This window comes from Bos indicus, chromosome 9 (genome assembly GCF_029378745.1).
Source record: "Bos indicus isolate NIAB-ARS_2022 breed Sahiwal x Tharparkar chromosome 9, NIAB-ARS_B.indTharparkar_mat_pri_1.0, whole genome shotgun sequence".
Taxonomy (NCBI): Eukaryota; Metazoa; Chordata; class Mammalia; order Artiodactyla; family Bovidae; genus Bos; species Bos indicus.
The window spans coordinates 9,136,634-9,152,601 of NC_091768.1; the positions used below are offsets into that span (position 1 = coordinate 9,136,634).

Here is a 15,968-nt window from a genome sequence, read left to right on the forward strand (position 1 = left end):
GACTGGTTGGATTTCCTTGCAGTCCAAAGGTCTCTCAAGAGTCTTCTCCAACACCACAGTTCAAAAGCATCAATTCTTTGGTGCTCAGCTTTCTTTATAGTCCAACTCTCACATCCATACATGACCACTGGAAAAACTATAGCCTTGACTAGATGGACCTTTGTTGGCAAAGTAATGTCTCTGCTTTTGAATATGCTATCTAGGTTGGTCATAACTTTCCTTCCAAGGAGCAAGCATCTTTTAATTTCATGGCTGCAATCACCATCTGCAGTGATTTTGGAGCCCAGAAAAATAAAGTCAGCCACTGTTTCCACTGTTTCCCCATCTATTTCCCATGAAGTGATGGGACCAGGTGTCATGATCTTAGTTTTCTGAATGTTGCACTTTAAGCCAACTTTTTCACTCTCCTCTTTCACTTTCATCAAGAGGCTCTTTAGTTCTTCTTCACTTTCTGCCATAAGGGTGGTGTCATCTGCATATCTGAGGTTATACACATACGTATATGTGTGTGTGTGTATATATATATAGTTGTTGCTGTTGTTAAGTCACTAAGTTGTATCTGACTCTTTGTGACCCCATGGACTGTAGCACACCAGGCTCCTCTGTCCTCTGCTATCTCTCTGAGTTTGCTCAAATTCATGTCCTTGAGTCGGTGGTGCTATATATATATATATATATATATATACACAAACATATATATATATATATACACACACACACACACACACACATAGATACACACACATAAGTTTTTAGATAAGAGGTCACCAGAACAAAATCTTTTCCATGAGACAATGAAGAGGGGCGGTTAGATGCACAGAAGTGAATTATGTGAACTCTAATTCCAGTTCTATCTCCTGATTGTATAATCATCTGTAAGAAGATGGTCATAACTGTGTTGTCAGAACAGTACTTGGCCCATAGAGAACCTGTGTCAGACTAGAACAGTATGCCCAGAGATTTGAAAGAGAAAATAAAACGGAAGACACTAAGTAGCAAATGGGAATGCATGGGCTGTGGAATCAGAGAGACCTACCTTCAAATCTTAGGTGATGCTCCTAGTTAGGTGAAACCTGTCAGAGCCTCCGCGTTCTTATTTTCTGAATGAAAGCGCTAGTCCTGGCGCTGGCAGCTGAGGGGTGGATGCAAAGCCCCTGTACTCACTGAACATTCAGCATTAGGCTGCCTTGCCCCACAACTCTAGAACTGATGGTTAGCAATGCAGAATTTCTTCATTCGTTTGTGTTTTGTGACAATGAAATTTATTCTGTGTATTTCTTTTAGGGTGAAAATGGTTTACGTGGCACTCCAGGCTTACCTGGTCAAAAGGTAAACTTTTTTTTTTAATGTTTCATGTTAGTTAAGAACTTTTAACATCTCAAAAGTTGAAGTTGCACATGATATAGTGAAGATTCAGGAAATTTGGTGAGACTGAATTAGTCCCCTGACTTGACCACCACTTGATCTTTCTTCTCAAAGAGAACCCATGGTAGCAATCCCTTCTCAGAGGAGCTGCTCTAGGGCAGAGCTTTATGAGAGGGGCTTGGCCACATGCTTCTCTGGAGAATGGGTAGTGGTGCTTTCTGGGGCCTGGGAGTGTGACAGCTGCTCTGGGAATGTTTTCACCAAGAGTCTAAATTTTGGTGGTGTTTAGTCACTCAGTCGTGTCTGACTCTTTGGTGACCCCATGGACTGTAGCCTGCCAAGCTCCTTTGTTCATGGGATTTCCCAGGCAAGAATACTGGAGTGGGTTGCCATTTCCTTCTCCAGGGGATCTTCCTGACCCAGGGGTCAAACCCAGGTCTCCTGCATTGGCAGGTAGATTCTTAACTGCTGAGCCCCCAGGGAAGCTAAATGAAGTCTAGAACAGGACTGACTGCTTTTGACTATTTGTGGTTACTTTTTTTCCTTTTTTGTTATTTCCCAGATTGAGCTAAATGTAATAGTTACAATGGCATAAAATAGTAAATATTGCAAAGATGTTGCAAGTGATCTCCTCAAAAAATGTTTCAGAATGATAAACTTGTACATAATAAGGATTTTTGCATTGGCCAGATTCTTTGAGCCTAGAATCTTTCTTTTCACCAAGCTGAACTTCATTTCATCCTTTACTGTCCAAAGGCTGATTTCTTCCCCTGAGGAGAAATATGATTGGATGTGACCAGCATTATTGGAAACACAGAGACTGGCTTATTCCAGTTTTCTGAAGAGATGAGGGGCCACTTTGGGTGGGGCCAGCTGTCATGATACCACCCAGATAACCCACCACAGGGGAGAGCATTATTGATGCAATATTAAATGCCCACCAGTCATGTCATTTCTATGCTCTGAAGATGTTTCACAGACTTTAGCAACCAGAAGTCAGAAGTTACTATAGCATCTAGGTTTTGCTCTGTAGCTAAAAAACTACCTTAAAAAGATAGGCAGTTATCTATAGTTATAGCTTTTGAAGAAATCTTCCTTTACTTGCTTGATGAAAACACCAAGATTGATTTGGCAGAGAAGAAATAGCAAGCCTCTGCATTTCTTCCCAGCAGTTCTAGACAAAACCCAGTAATACAGCATGTGCCACATCTGTGAGTCGAGTTGCCAGCCAAGGGATGTGTAGATTTATCTGCTGGGAAATAGTTTTGGACTTTCCAAAAGTTGTTTGTGGTGGCTGCTTCATGCTGGCGTTGTGGCTGGGGTACTGGGCCATTTAGCAGCTTCATGTCAGCTTGAATCAACAGATCAAGTTAAAGTCTGTATTTTAGGAAAAATGGAAGAAAAAGATAGACCACACATTCAGTGGCAAATGTACACAAATCTAACTTGCTTTCTTTCCTGGTACATTTTTTGAGGATAGATGAAGCAGAAAGTGAAAGTGTTAATGGCTAAGTCATGTCTGACACTTTGTGATCCCATGGACTGTAGCCCACCAGGCTCCTTTGTCCATGGAATTCTCCAGGCAGGAATACTGGAGTAGGTAGCCATTCCTTCTCCAGGGGACCTTCCCTACCCAGGGCTCGAACCTAGGTCTCCTGCATTGCAGGCAGATTCTTTACCATCTGGGACACCAGATGTAATTATTTAATCATGTATATATGTGTCCATATACACACATACATATGATTTTATATATATAGTATACACAGACTATATATACACATAGGAAAGAGCTGCATTTTGTTTCAACGTATAATGTAAATTGTATTGTGTCACTTTGAAGAATTGCAGGAAAAAAAACTGGAGATAAAAAACCCTTCATCCCCTTGTCTTGGTGCACTCAGGAAATGTTTACTGAGCACTTCTTGTAAGTGAAGGGGTGTGTATGACCCTCCCCAACATTTCCTTGCTGGCTATATTGTCATGAGGGCCTGACATACATTTGGCATTCAATGAATAGTTACTGATTTTATGAATGAAACATCAGTGCTCTAAATATCTGTACAGAGTTAAGTGGGAAAATAAGCTTGTCAGATGAGAGAGGTTTAGTTGAAGAATAGGGGGCTTCTACCTCTCAGAGTCAATATGGTGCATGAGAGCCCACCGTGTTCTGTGCTGGAGAGGCAGGCCATCTGGGTGGGAAGGAGCCTGGCGCTGGCCTCAGAGCTGGAGCCAGAACTCTCGGCTCGTTCATCACACACCTCTCCCTGGAACAGTCTTCATGGAAGTCAGCTTGAGAAGGACGTTCCTACTGCGTCTAGTGGAATCAACAGTGAGAGTAGTAATAGCAATAGTGACTGACAGTCTTTGCCAGGCACAGTATTTGATGCATTCAATTGTCAAAAAACCTATGAGAAAGGTCTTATGGATGGAGAAATTCAGGCTTGTGAGTATCAAATTGCATTGGAAGTAGTGAAACTAGAGCTTGTACCCTGGAAAATCATTCCTTCAGTGAGTAATTAAAATTTTGTGTAACTTTAATATTGGTTTTCAGCTTATATTTTAGAAACACTTTAATATATACAGTTATTGATTTTTCAAATTTAGAAACTATTACTTTTATTGTAATAATTACATGTGTTAAAAGTAGCATACCTATTATTATACATGTCGTATTCCTCTTCTACAGGGAGAGCAAGGTTTTGAAGGCAGCAAAGGAGAAACTGGCGAAAAGGTAAAGATCACTTTTCATACTTAACTGTGAGAACAAGCTGTGTTCTTGAAAATATTCTGGACTAGAATATCTAATTTGATTTTGTGCTTTCCATAAAATCAGTTCAGTGATTTTATAGAAATTCTATAAAATGTTTGTCTCACTCAGAGTAGACTTAGCAAATCAGTGACTGTCAGACATCTTTCTAAACTTGTTTAAGTGGTAGTTATTTCTACACATTTCTAGTGAAATCATTCCACTGATATAGAAATGATTCAAATATTTACGGTGTTTTTGTGCCACAACAGCACTGATGGATGATGACGTGTCCAAGTCTAAATAAATGCTTTATTTATATGCCATCAGCAGAATTTTCCCTGAGGAAATAAATAGGTAGAACTAAATAAATTGCAATAGACAGGATCCAACAGAAAATGGGTGGCACATTCAAAATAAAACAGTGTGAAAGAGTTGAATAAAGGGAATATTTAAAAGGCAGAGGCAATGTTTTGGAACATCAAGACTGTGTGATACCACAGATCGGACATAGGGAACTCCTGAAATCCCCTCAGACTGCTGGTTATCAGACTCAGAGGTAAAGAGAACTCACATGGAAAGGGCTGCAGATTAGAGCCGAGGCAAGTTGTTAACCCCTCTGTTCAAGCAATCATTCTGAATCAATTCAAGCTGAAATCATTTGAATTTCAGTTCAAAGCAATTGGCTTTGAATTGAAAGCATGGAAGATAGAAGTGTCTTATTGTTGTTTAGTTGCCAAGTAGTGTCTGACTCTTTTGTAACTCTATGGACTGTAGCCCACCAGGCTCCTCTGTCCATGGAATTTTCTTTTTTTTTTTAATATAAATTTATTTTAATTGGAGGCTAATTACTTTACAATATGGTATTGGTTTTGCCATACATTGACATGAATCTGCCACGGGTGTACATGTGTTCCCCATCCTGAACCCCCCTCCCACCTCCCTCCCCATCCCATCCCTCTGGGTCATCCCAGTGCACCAGCCCCAAGCACCCTGTATCATGCATCAAACCTGGACTGGTGATCTGTTTCACATATGATAATATACATGTTTCAATGCCATTCTCCCAAATCATCCCACCCTCACCCTCTCCCACAGAGTCCAAAAGACTGTTCTATACATCTGTGTCTCTTTTGCTATCTCTCATACAGGGTTATCCTTACCATCTTTCTAAATTCCATATATATGCGTTAGTATACTGTATTGGTGTTTTTCTTTCTGGCTTATATAATAGGCTCCAGTTTCACCCACCTCATTAGAACTGATTCAAATGGATTCTTTTTAATGGCTGAGTAATACTCCATTGTGTATATGTACCACAGCTTTCTTATCCATTCATCTGCTGATGGACATCTAGGTTGCTTCCATGTCCTGGCTATTATAAACAGTGCTGCGATGAACATTGGGGTACACGTGTCTCTTTCAATTCTGGTTTCCTTGGTGTGTATGCCCAGCAGTGGAATTGCTAGGTCATACGGCAGTTCTATTTCCAGTTTTTTAAGGAATCTCCACACTGTTCTGCACAGTGGCTGTACTAGTTAGCATTCCCACCAACAGTGTAAGAGGGGAATTTTCTAGGCAAGAACACTGGAGTGGGTTGTCATTTCCTACTCCAGGGGATCTTCCTGACGCAGGGATTGAAGCTGCATCTCTTGCATTGGCAGGTGGCTTCTTTACCACTGAGCCACTGTATAGGATAGAAGTGTCTTAGTTATCCAGAATTTCCCTTCACACAATCATTTGCATTCTTCTGCATTTCATATGTCTAGCTTTATCTTCAAATAGAACAAAAACAGCACCATTCTTTTGTTTCATAAAATGCCATGTAATTGGACAGCCAGAACGGAGGCTAGAAGGGGAAAAAGATCATCTCAAATTAGACTGGATGGCCTGTGTTGAGTTTTCTGGGCAGTGGTCAGTAACTTGCTTCTTCATTAGGTATTTATAGAGAGAATGAGCATCTATTATAAGATAAATTATGCATGTTATAAGCTATTTGGTAATTACGTTTCCTCACAGAACAGTGAGAGGGAGTCAGGACAGCCATACAATAAACCTGTAACTGAGTCCACTGAGTGATGATTATTTTTTAAAAGAATCTTCCTTCTTAGAAGTCTCTTGAATATTTTTGCTTTAGAATAATGGTCATTGCAAGACCATGGCATTAAATGAATGCTTTATTTACATACATTCCTATTTTATTAATGGGACCTTACCTGTAGGAATAAATGAGAATGAGCAAGAAAAACAGATATATTCTCTGTAATTTAAAGTCACCATCTCACTAAAATCTTGGTGGCTATTTTAATATTTTACATATAGAGTTGGTATTGCTCAGTAATAAATAGTTTCTCACAGGTTATGAGTTACAGAAAAACATTCAATACATTTGTCTTCAAAGATTTTCCTTCTAAATTCTTTATGTCTGTTAACTGTTGCCTTCAGATAGTCCATCTCACCAAGAGTGAAAATACTTATGGAGAATATGGTTGAGATATCAGAAAGAAAGCAAGCACCAAAGAGAAAAGACAATATCTTGAATGATAAGCACAATTCAAGTGGTTAATGGTCAAATGTAAGATTTACATAACAATCTTTACGTTAGAAAATGTGTTCTGTTTTGATTATTATTTACCATTTGTGGGACGTTTTAGTTTTTTCAGTGTTAATGCTGTTTGATTATGATACATGACCACACATATTTTTCCATAAGATAAATGATTGATATCAAGCCTTCATTTCTAGATTAGTAACTTTTTGTTTCTGGATTAAACAGGAAAATTATGTGAGGCACTCATTTCAGTGTGAAGCCAGAATGAGATTTTTGGACTGCTTATGTCCCAATTTGTTTTCTGAACAAAGACAATCTCATTTGAATTTCAGTTCTTTGTGGAAAACTGAGTATGCAGGGAAAATAAGACTCACCTTTATTCCTTAGTTACGTTAATGTGGCCTTTACTGTGTTTATTTTTTTTTCTATTTTATTTTATTTTTTTATTTTTTAACTTTACAATATTGTATTGGTTTTGCCATATATCAACATGAATCCGCCACAGGTATACACGTGTTCCCCATCCTGAACCCTTCTCCCTCCTCCCTCCTCCCTCCCTGTACCATCCCTCTGGGTCATCCCAGTGCACCAGCCCCAAGCATCCAGTATTGTGCATCGAATCTAGACTGGTGAATCGTTTCATATATGATATTTAAAATTAGACTGTTATAAATGACATAATTCATTAGTTGCAAAGTGAAATAATTCAGGAAGTTATTGTTAGAGATATCGTATCTATCACAGCCACGTGGCTACTGACCAAAAAAGAAAAGTTTATCAACTAAAAGAAAATGCCACATAAAGGTTTTCAGGTGATATTTCTATAACCCAATATAATAAACCAAGTAGAGAAATCTGCTGCTTTTCTTTATGGCTAGAAAAGGAGCTTTCAGGGTGGCTTAATCCAAACCTGTCACATGGTTCCTCAACGTATTGAAGATGCTGCACTCAGTTCAGACACACACACACACGCACACACACACACACACACACACACACACACAGTGAAACTTGAACAAGTATAGAGGACCTCATTTGAAAGCATATTCCTGAGTCTATTGCAGTTTATAACATGAGAGAAACATAAATAATTCATTACCTGGACATGGACCAGACAAGTCAGTCCTGAAGTGAAAATTACTTGAGAGAATCATTCTTCCCCTCAAAGGTTAGTTTATGGTACTGGTAGGACTCTCCCAGAAGACAGCCCTCTTCAGATTCACCATGTTTTGGTTTATCTTAGGAGTGACCTTGACTCACCACCCTGTTCCTGGTTAGAGCATCATCCAGGGATCCCTGGATCTCTGACAGCATGGCCCAGGAGTCAGGAAGGGAGAGGTCTATATTCTGGCTGAGGAACTGACCCCCAGCTGAGGTCCATGTTGGAATTTCTCTGTTTCTGTCAGAGTGGTCATAACCATACCTTCTTTGAGAGATTTTCCTTAGGTTCCTTCAGTATTACCATAGATGTTATGTGGCTACTGCTAGCAATAAACAAAGAGAAGAGTTCACTCTTATTTTTTAAATTCATATTATTAAAGGATAGTTGATTCCCAATGTTGTGTTAATTTCTGCTGTACGGAAAAATGACTCAGATATATATATATATATATATATATATATATATATATATATATATATTCTGTTTCATATGCTTTTCCATCATGGAAAATTCCACAGGACACTGTCGTTCCCTGTGCTATGTGGTAGGGTCTTACTCTTTATTCATCTGTATGTAAAAGCTTGCATCTGCTGATCCCAACTGTTAATCCACCCCTCCCGCAGCCCCTGCCCTTGGTAGCAACAAGTCTGTTCTCTGTCGGTGACTGTGTCTGTTTTGTAGACGGGTTCATTTCTGTCACATTTTACACTCCACGTGCCTTTGTCTTACTCTTACTTAGTTTCCTCTTAGATTTGCTTCACTCCGTATGATAATCTCCGGGTGCATCCATGCTGCTGCAAATGTCATTACTTCATTCTTTTTTATGGCTGAATAATATTCCATTGTATATATGAACCATATCTTCCTTATCCATTCCTCTGTTGATGGAAATTTAGGTGACTTTCAGGCTTCTTGGCTTTTGTAAATAGTGCTGTGGTGAACATAGGGGTGCATATATCTTTTTTGAATTATATGAATAGTCTTCTCTGGATACATGCCCAGGAGCAAGATTGCTTTGGACTTCCCTCATAGCTCAGTCAGTAAAGCATCTGCCTGCAATGCAGGAAACCTGGGTTCGATTCCTGGGTTGGGAAGATCCCCTGGAGAAGGAAATGGCAACCCACTCCAGTATTCTTGTCTGGAGAATCCCATGGACAGAGGAGCCTGGTGGGCTACAGTCCACGGGGTTGCAAAGAGTCGGACATGACTGAGGGACTAAACTACCACCATGGTGGTTCTAGTTGTAATTTTTCGAGGAACCTCTATTCTGTGGTCCCTAGTGGCTGACCAATGTACATTGCCACCAACAGTGCAGGAGGATTCACTTTTCTCCATACCCTCCCTAGCATTTTTTGTTTGTAGGTTTTTTTAATGATGAGCTTTCTAACTGGTATGAGGTAGTGAAGAGTCTGCCAACTCTTTTGATGTAGCCAAATCATTTCTTGTTATATGGCCAGAAATAAAGGCAATAATTAGACTATGAATATTACTTTAGAAAAAGACCATTTGGCAGAGGTTCAGTGAGGTGATATTTATTCCTAAACTTGATCCCAGTGTTTACTTTAGATCTTTGTGAAAATAGGAATATTACTTGGCTGCATTTATGAAAGGAAAGAGTAAATAGAAAAGCAAATGTAAACATCTGCTTTAAAACAGAATTCAATATTTGTAAACAGTTGTTTCAGATCATGTAATTTAGTTTGCTTTTAAAATTATCATTTTTATATTGTCAATCAAGCCTTACTGCTGCTGCTGCTGCTAAGTCACTTCAGTCGTGTCCGACTCTGTGCAACCCCATAGATGGCAGCCCACCAGGCTCCTCTGTCCATGGGATTCTCCAGGCAAGAACACTGGAGTGGGTTGCCATTTCCTCCTCCAATGCATGAAAGTGAAAAGTCAAAGTGAAGTCTCTCAGTCGTGTCCGACTCTTAGCGACCCCATGGACTGCAGCCTACCAGGCTCCTCTGTCCATGGGATTTTCCAGGCAAGAGTACTGGAATGGGGAGCCATTGCCTTAAGTTTAAAAACTAATTTCTTCAGCATTAAACTTGATTCTGCTCTACGTTATTGTTAAATATCATTTAATCGTGAAAAACATGCTGTAGCAACTGTTACTCATGTCACAGTGTTTCTGATATTTTCTAGCTAAAATATTGCCCATTTTTGGTTTATTCAACAGTGACATTTAAGATAACATGGGTACATGTGTGCGTGCTAAATCACTTCAGTCATGTCCAACTCTTTGCAACCCTGTGGACTATATAGCCTTCTGGGCTCCTCGGTTCATGGGATTCTTTAGGCAAGATTACTGAAGTGGTTAGCCATGCTCTCCTCCAGAAAATCTTCCCGACCCAGGAGTCAAACCCACATCTTTTATGTCCCCTGCATTGGCAGGCGTGTTGCTGGGGTCCAGCCCCGGCTGATCCAGGGTATTCGAAGCGGGGACGGCGTCGGCGAGGGTCAGGATACAATAGCTTCAATTAGATATTAATTAAAGATATAAAGAGTAATAGAATAAGGATAGCTCAGTAGGAAAATTCAGTGGAGAAAACAGGCTGAGTGGCTTGGTTTACGCGGGAGACCAATAAAACTTCAAGACAAGAAGTTTGCACCACTTACGTAGGCCACAGGCGTCCTTCCGTTCTCCCCAAGGAGAGGAGACACTGAGGCCTCCCCGTTCGGATCTTAGAAGCCCAGGCATAATTAGTAAGCATGGTGGGTTCCGCGCTCCAGATGGAGACTCAGCCAGAGTGAAAGAGAGAGAGACATGGGGAGACCAGTATTTCGAGAAACTGATCCCAATTCTTTATTTTCCAGAGTCTGTTTTTATACACTGAGATGTTATGCAAAAATCACGCGGGGTCAGCAGTCCTGACTTTTATCAAAGTCAGGTGCTTCACACAAATGTATACAGAGGTCTTAGGGGTGTTACATCATCTTCTGGCCAGGGGGGCCTGCTGACAATTTACGACACTCTCCTTGTGACAGTGGTCAGTCAACCAGAACACTTTTTTCTCCAAGGGTGATTATTCTTAAAACAGATGCCACCCAAATAAAGTTACATTCCTATAGGGTGAGGGTGTAGTGGGTTTTAGTTAAGGAAAGAATTTACTTAGCCTAAGGTCTAATGTGATTAATATCAAAGGTTAATACTTATTCCTTCTATATAATCATTAATGTGTATAAGGGCAGGGGATGTGGAGACTTAGCAACAAACATTGGCTCAACAAATGAAAAACCCTTCACCAATACAATTTCTAATCAGCCCATTATACTTATACTAATAGTTTTCTAACTTTTCTAAGGAACCTGTTTTTAGAAGGTTTAAAGCATCTCGTGCCTCTCACAGTTGGGAGGCTGTGAGTGATCACATGTGGCCAGACAAGCCTGTCAGGCAGGCCAGAGAACCTTCAGAGGAGTTTGTAGGTTAAAACACTCTTGTCACGCCCAGGAGTTTTTATTAACTGGAGCTCTAAGTTAACTCCTTCTCCGAAAGAGGTGGTGGGGGACAGCCCCCCGTAAAGTCAGAGGTGTAGGTGGGGGCACAAAGTAATAAAGTAGGCAGGCTCTGGTTATGGGGGTAGATGCTCGAGGATTTCCAGGGGGAGTCCTGAGGCTCAATCCCGCCTTTGCGTATGTCAAGCCTCCTTCCTTATGACCTTTGTCACGGGCGGAGTACCTCAGTCTGGCCCCCAACAGCGTGTTCTTTAGCACTAGCAGCCCTGGGAAGCCCATCATGCGCACACATGGCAGCAGATTCTTACAAGGATCTCAGATGCTTCCGCAAGTGTGAGACTTTCCATTAGATATTAAACTTATTTGATCTCCTCAAGATCTTGTAAGTTTAGTGAAAAGGAAAAGAACCACCAAATTACTTTTGTCCACAGCTCCAGGAGATGTGACAGTGTACAACAGTTGACATATTCTGAAGCCCACATTGTTTGTGATGCAGCAGGTTCTAACTCATTTTAAAAATTACAGGCAGCATCTTGATCAATGATCTTTTCTCTTACTCTGAGTTAAACTAATAACAATAACTGCAAAACTAACAAAAGCATATGATTCCTGCTTTAATTCATCTCTTAAAACTTTGGAAAACAGGTTGCTGTAAATTTCCAGTGACTTACTTGTGATTTGCCTTTTCTTTTTTTTTTATTTGACATGCAATTTATTTATGATAAATAAAACAAACACAATTTTAGGTTTGTAAAAGTGATACAGAAAATAGAATGTGACCTCTTTTCAGATTAAGACTTCATTGAAAACGTGGTGCTTCAGAACACAGTCTGATGTTTATCCTTAAAGTGAATATACATCAATTCCCTACAGAAAGCAATTTCATCCTTCTTATCCTGAGAAAGCATTGCTTTTCCTTTAGCAGTATTTTTAGTTCCATCATCACATCTCATTAAATATTAAAGGAGATTACTTCATAGAAGGCTACCTAAGTATCACAGAAAAATGGCCACAAAGCCAAACGTATTTCAAGTTCAAAGAAAGGTAAACAGTTTATACATCAGCACTTCAGTGTCACTCAGTCGTGGCCAACTCTTTGCAACCCCATGGACTACAGCATGCCAGGCTTTCTTGTCCATCACCAATTCCAGGAGCTTACTCAAACTCATGTCCATTGAGTCGGAGATTACAAGAATGTTGTCTAGGTCCTAAAGTACCTTAAAATATATTTGTTTAAACTAGAAAATCACATTTAAATATTTATTACTCTGGTTTTATAGCTGTTGCAAATATTTTATCTGACAGAAATTCACTGGAAAAAGTCTCACTGTTGCCTGTTTTTAGTGAATTTATTTAACACATATTGTTGTATTATATTACCGTCATATAAGTAATATAATCTGTAATATTCTTTTGTAGAAAATGTGATATTCAAATAAATAAAATTATTAAAATACCTATTGTAATGTACAGTTAAGTATGCTTTATTAATCCAGAATTTTCTGCATCCAATCATTTGTATTTCTTAATTTTCAGATGACATAGCTCAAATTTTCGTAGGCCAGCCTAGAATAAAATATGCATTTAGACATAGTGTTGATTCTATGTATGATGTTCAGCCTTTTGCCTTTGATGGGTGCTTCTAAAGATGTGCTAGGAGAAATGGAAAATGCTTACTAGAAAATATCCTTCCTATCTATTTTATAACTCATGAACTCTTGGTTTCCACTCAAGTGAATATTGAAGAGCAACAGCACTGAGTCCATTTCCTGTTATTCTGATGCTTTTTATTTTTAATATCAAAAATATATCCATGATACATCATATATTGTCTCGATATATAAATGCTAGGCTAATGAGAAAGATCCAACCAGTCAATCCTAAAGGAAATCAGTTGTGAATATACATTGGAAGGACTGATGCTGAAGTTGAATCTCCAATACTTTGGGCACCTGATGCGAAGAACTGACTCATTGGAAAAGACCCTGATTCTGGGAAAGATTGAAGGCAGGAGAAGGGGACAACAGAGGATGAGATGGTTGGATGGCATCACGGATGCAATTGACATTAATGTGAGCAATCTCTGGGAGTTGGTGATGGACAGGTGGGCCTGGCGTGCTGCAGTCCATGGGGTCGCAGAGTCGAACATGACTGAGCGACTGAACTGAACTGAATGAGAATGACTGAGGGAAGGAGGAGAAGGGAGAGACAGAGGATGAGATGGTTGGATGGCATCATTGATTCAATGGACATGAGTTTGAGCAAACTTCGGGAGATAGTGAAGGACAGGGAAGCCTAGCATGCTGCAGTGCATGGGGTCGCAAAGTGTCAGACGCAACTGAGTGATTGAACACCAACAATGAGAATGATGGGCATTTCTTTAGTAGTATTTCATTGATTTATTTCTCATAGATTGATTTAAATTTTTTATTTAATGGATAACAAAAGTTAGAAGTTAACTATTTTTATATTCAGTTCAGTTCAGTCACTCAGTCGTGTCCAATTCTTTGTGACCCCATGAATTGCAGCACACCAGGCCTCCCTGTCCATCACCAACTCAAGGAGTCCACTCAAACTCATGTGCATTGAGTCAGTGATGCCATCCAGCCATCTCATCCTCTGTCGTCCCCTTCTCCCTCTGTGCCCAATCTCTCCCAGCATCAGGGTCTTTTCCAATGAGTCAACTCTTTGCATGAGGTGGCCAAAGTATTGGAGTTTCAACCTCAGCATCAGTCCTTCCAATGAACACCCAGGATTGATCTCCTTTAAGATGGACTGGTTGGATCTCCTTGCAGTCCAATGGACTATCAAGAGTCTTCTCCAACACCACAGTTCAAAAGCATCAATTCTTCGGCACTCAGCTTTCTTCACAGTCCAACTCTCATATCCATACATGACCACTGGAAAAACCATGGCCTTGACTAGACGGACCTTTGTTGGCAAAGTAATGTCTCTGCTTTTGAATATGCTATCTAGGTTGGTCATAACTCTCCTTCCAAGGAGTAAGTGTCTTTTAATTTCGCGGCTGCAATCACCATCTGCAGTGATTTTGGAGCCCAAAAAAATAAAGTCTGAAACTGTTTCCCCATCTATTTCCCATGAAGTGATGGGACCAAATGCCATGATCTTAGTTTTTTGAATGTTGCATTTTAAGCCAACTTTTTCACTCTCCTCTTTCACTTTCATCAAGAGGCTTTTTAGTTCCTCTTCACTTTCTGCCATAAGGTTGGTGTCATCTGCATATCTGAGGTTATTGATATTTCTCCCTGTAATCTTGATTCCAGCTTGTGCTTCTTCTAGCCCAGTGTTTCTCATGGTGTACTCTGCATATAAGTTAAATAAGTAGGGTGACAATATACAGCCTTGAGGTACTACTTTTCCTATTTGGAACCAGTCTGTTGTTCCATGTCTTCTAACTGTGGCTTCCTGACCTGCATATAGGTTTCTCAGGAGGCAGGTCAGGTGGTCTGGTATTCCCATCTCTTTTAGAATTTTCCACAGTTTATTGTGATCCACACAGTCAAAGGCTTTGGCATACTCAATAAGGCAGAAATAGATGTTTTTCTGGAACTCTCTTGCTTTTTCCATGATCCAGCAGATGTTGGCAAGTTGATCTCTGGTTCCAATGCCTTTTCTAAAACCATCTTAAACATTTTTATATTAGTACCACAAATAATTGATTTTGCCTGCCTATCAGTTCAGTTCAGTTCAGTCTCTCAGTCATGTCCAACTCTCTGTGACCCCATGGACTGTAGCACGCCAGGCCTTCCTGTCCAACACCAACTCCCGGAGTTTACTCTAACTCATGACCATTGAGTTGGTGATGCCATCCAACCATCTCATCCTCTGTTGTCCCCTTCTTATCCTGCCTTCAATCTTTCCCAGCATCAGGGTCTTTTCCAATGAGTCAGTTCTTCACATCACGTGGACAAAGTATTGGAGTTTCAGCTTCAGCATCAGTCCTTCCAATGAATATTCAGCACTGATTTCCTTTAGGATGGACTGATTGGATCTTCTTGCAGTCCAAGGGACTCTCAAGAGTCTTCTCCAACACCACAGTTCAAAAGCATCATTTTTTCAGTGTTCAGCTTTCTTTATAGTCCAACTCTTACATCCATACATGACTGCCTATAAATAACTAAAATATTGACTTCTGGCATTGAATATCATCTGGTTATAGTCAGTAAGTCAATCAATAGTAATCATTTACTACTAGAAACAATAATTATGTCTTCAACTAAGTCAAGATCTTTTATACTGGAAGATATTTTCACTTACATTAGTCAATTTTCCATCCAGTTTTTGTTATCATAATTTCACATAGAACTTGAGAATATGAAGGCATAGCTGTAATATTTTTCCCATTTAAAAACTGAGTATGAAAAAGAGTGGAGTATGGAGTATGAAAAAAAAGCCTGAATGAGTAAGCCTATACAATATGCATAAATTAGTCTCCAGAACCTTCCAGGATAGCATCTAGGTCATTTGACAGGGAACAAGCATTTCTAGTGTTCATTGTGGAACTGAAAGTGATCTGTGGTGGCATAAATGGATTCACATTCCTGTGTCCCATGTTCTAGCCCAGCTTTGCCCTGCCAGCTGTGTGAATATGGACATGTCCCTTGCTGTCTTTACCTTAGTCTCCCTTTCTAGAAAATACAGTTCCTATCTTACAAGATTATTGT

General features: G+C 39.8%; 1 protein-coding gene across 2 annotated transcripts in view; it reads left to right on the forward strand.

Annotated features, from left to right (window-relative positions):
• The window catches only part of COL19A1 (collagen type XIX alpha 1 chain), a 452,305-nt gene that overhangs the window by 126,605 nt on the left and 309,732 nt on the right, over window positions 1–15,968 (forward strand). For both annotated transcript variants that reach the window (XM_070795674.1, XM_070795673.1), the window contains exons 10-11: window positions 1,285–1,329; window positions 4,055–4,099. In XM_070795674.1, coding sequence (XP_070651775.1) covers window positions 1,285–1,329; window positions 4,055–4,099 — 90 coding nt within the window. The remainder of the gene's footprint in view (window positions 1–1,284; window positions 1,330–4,054; window positions 4,100–15,968) is intronic.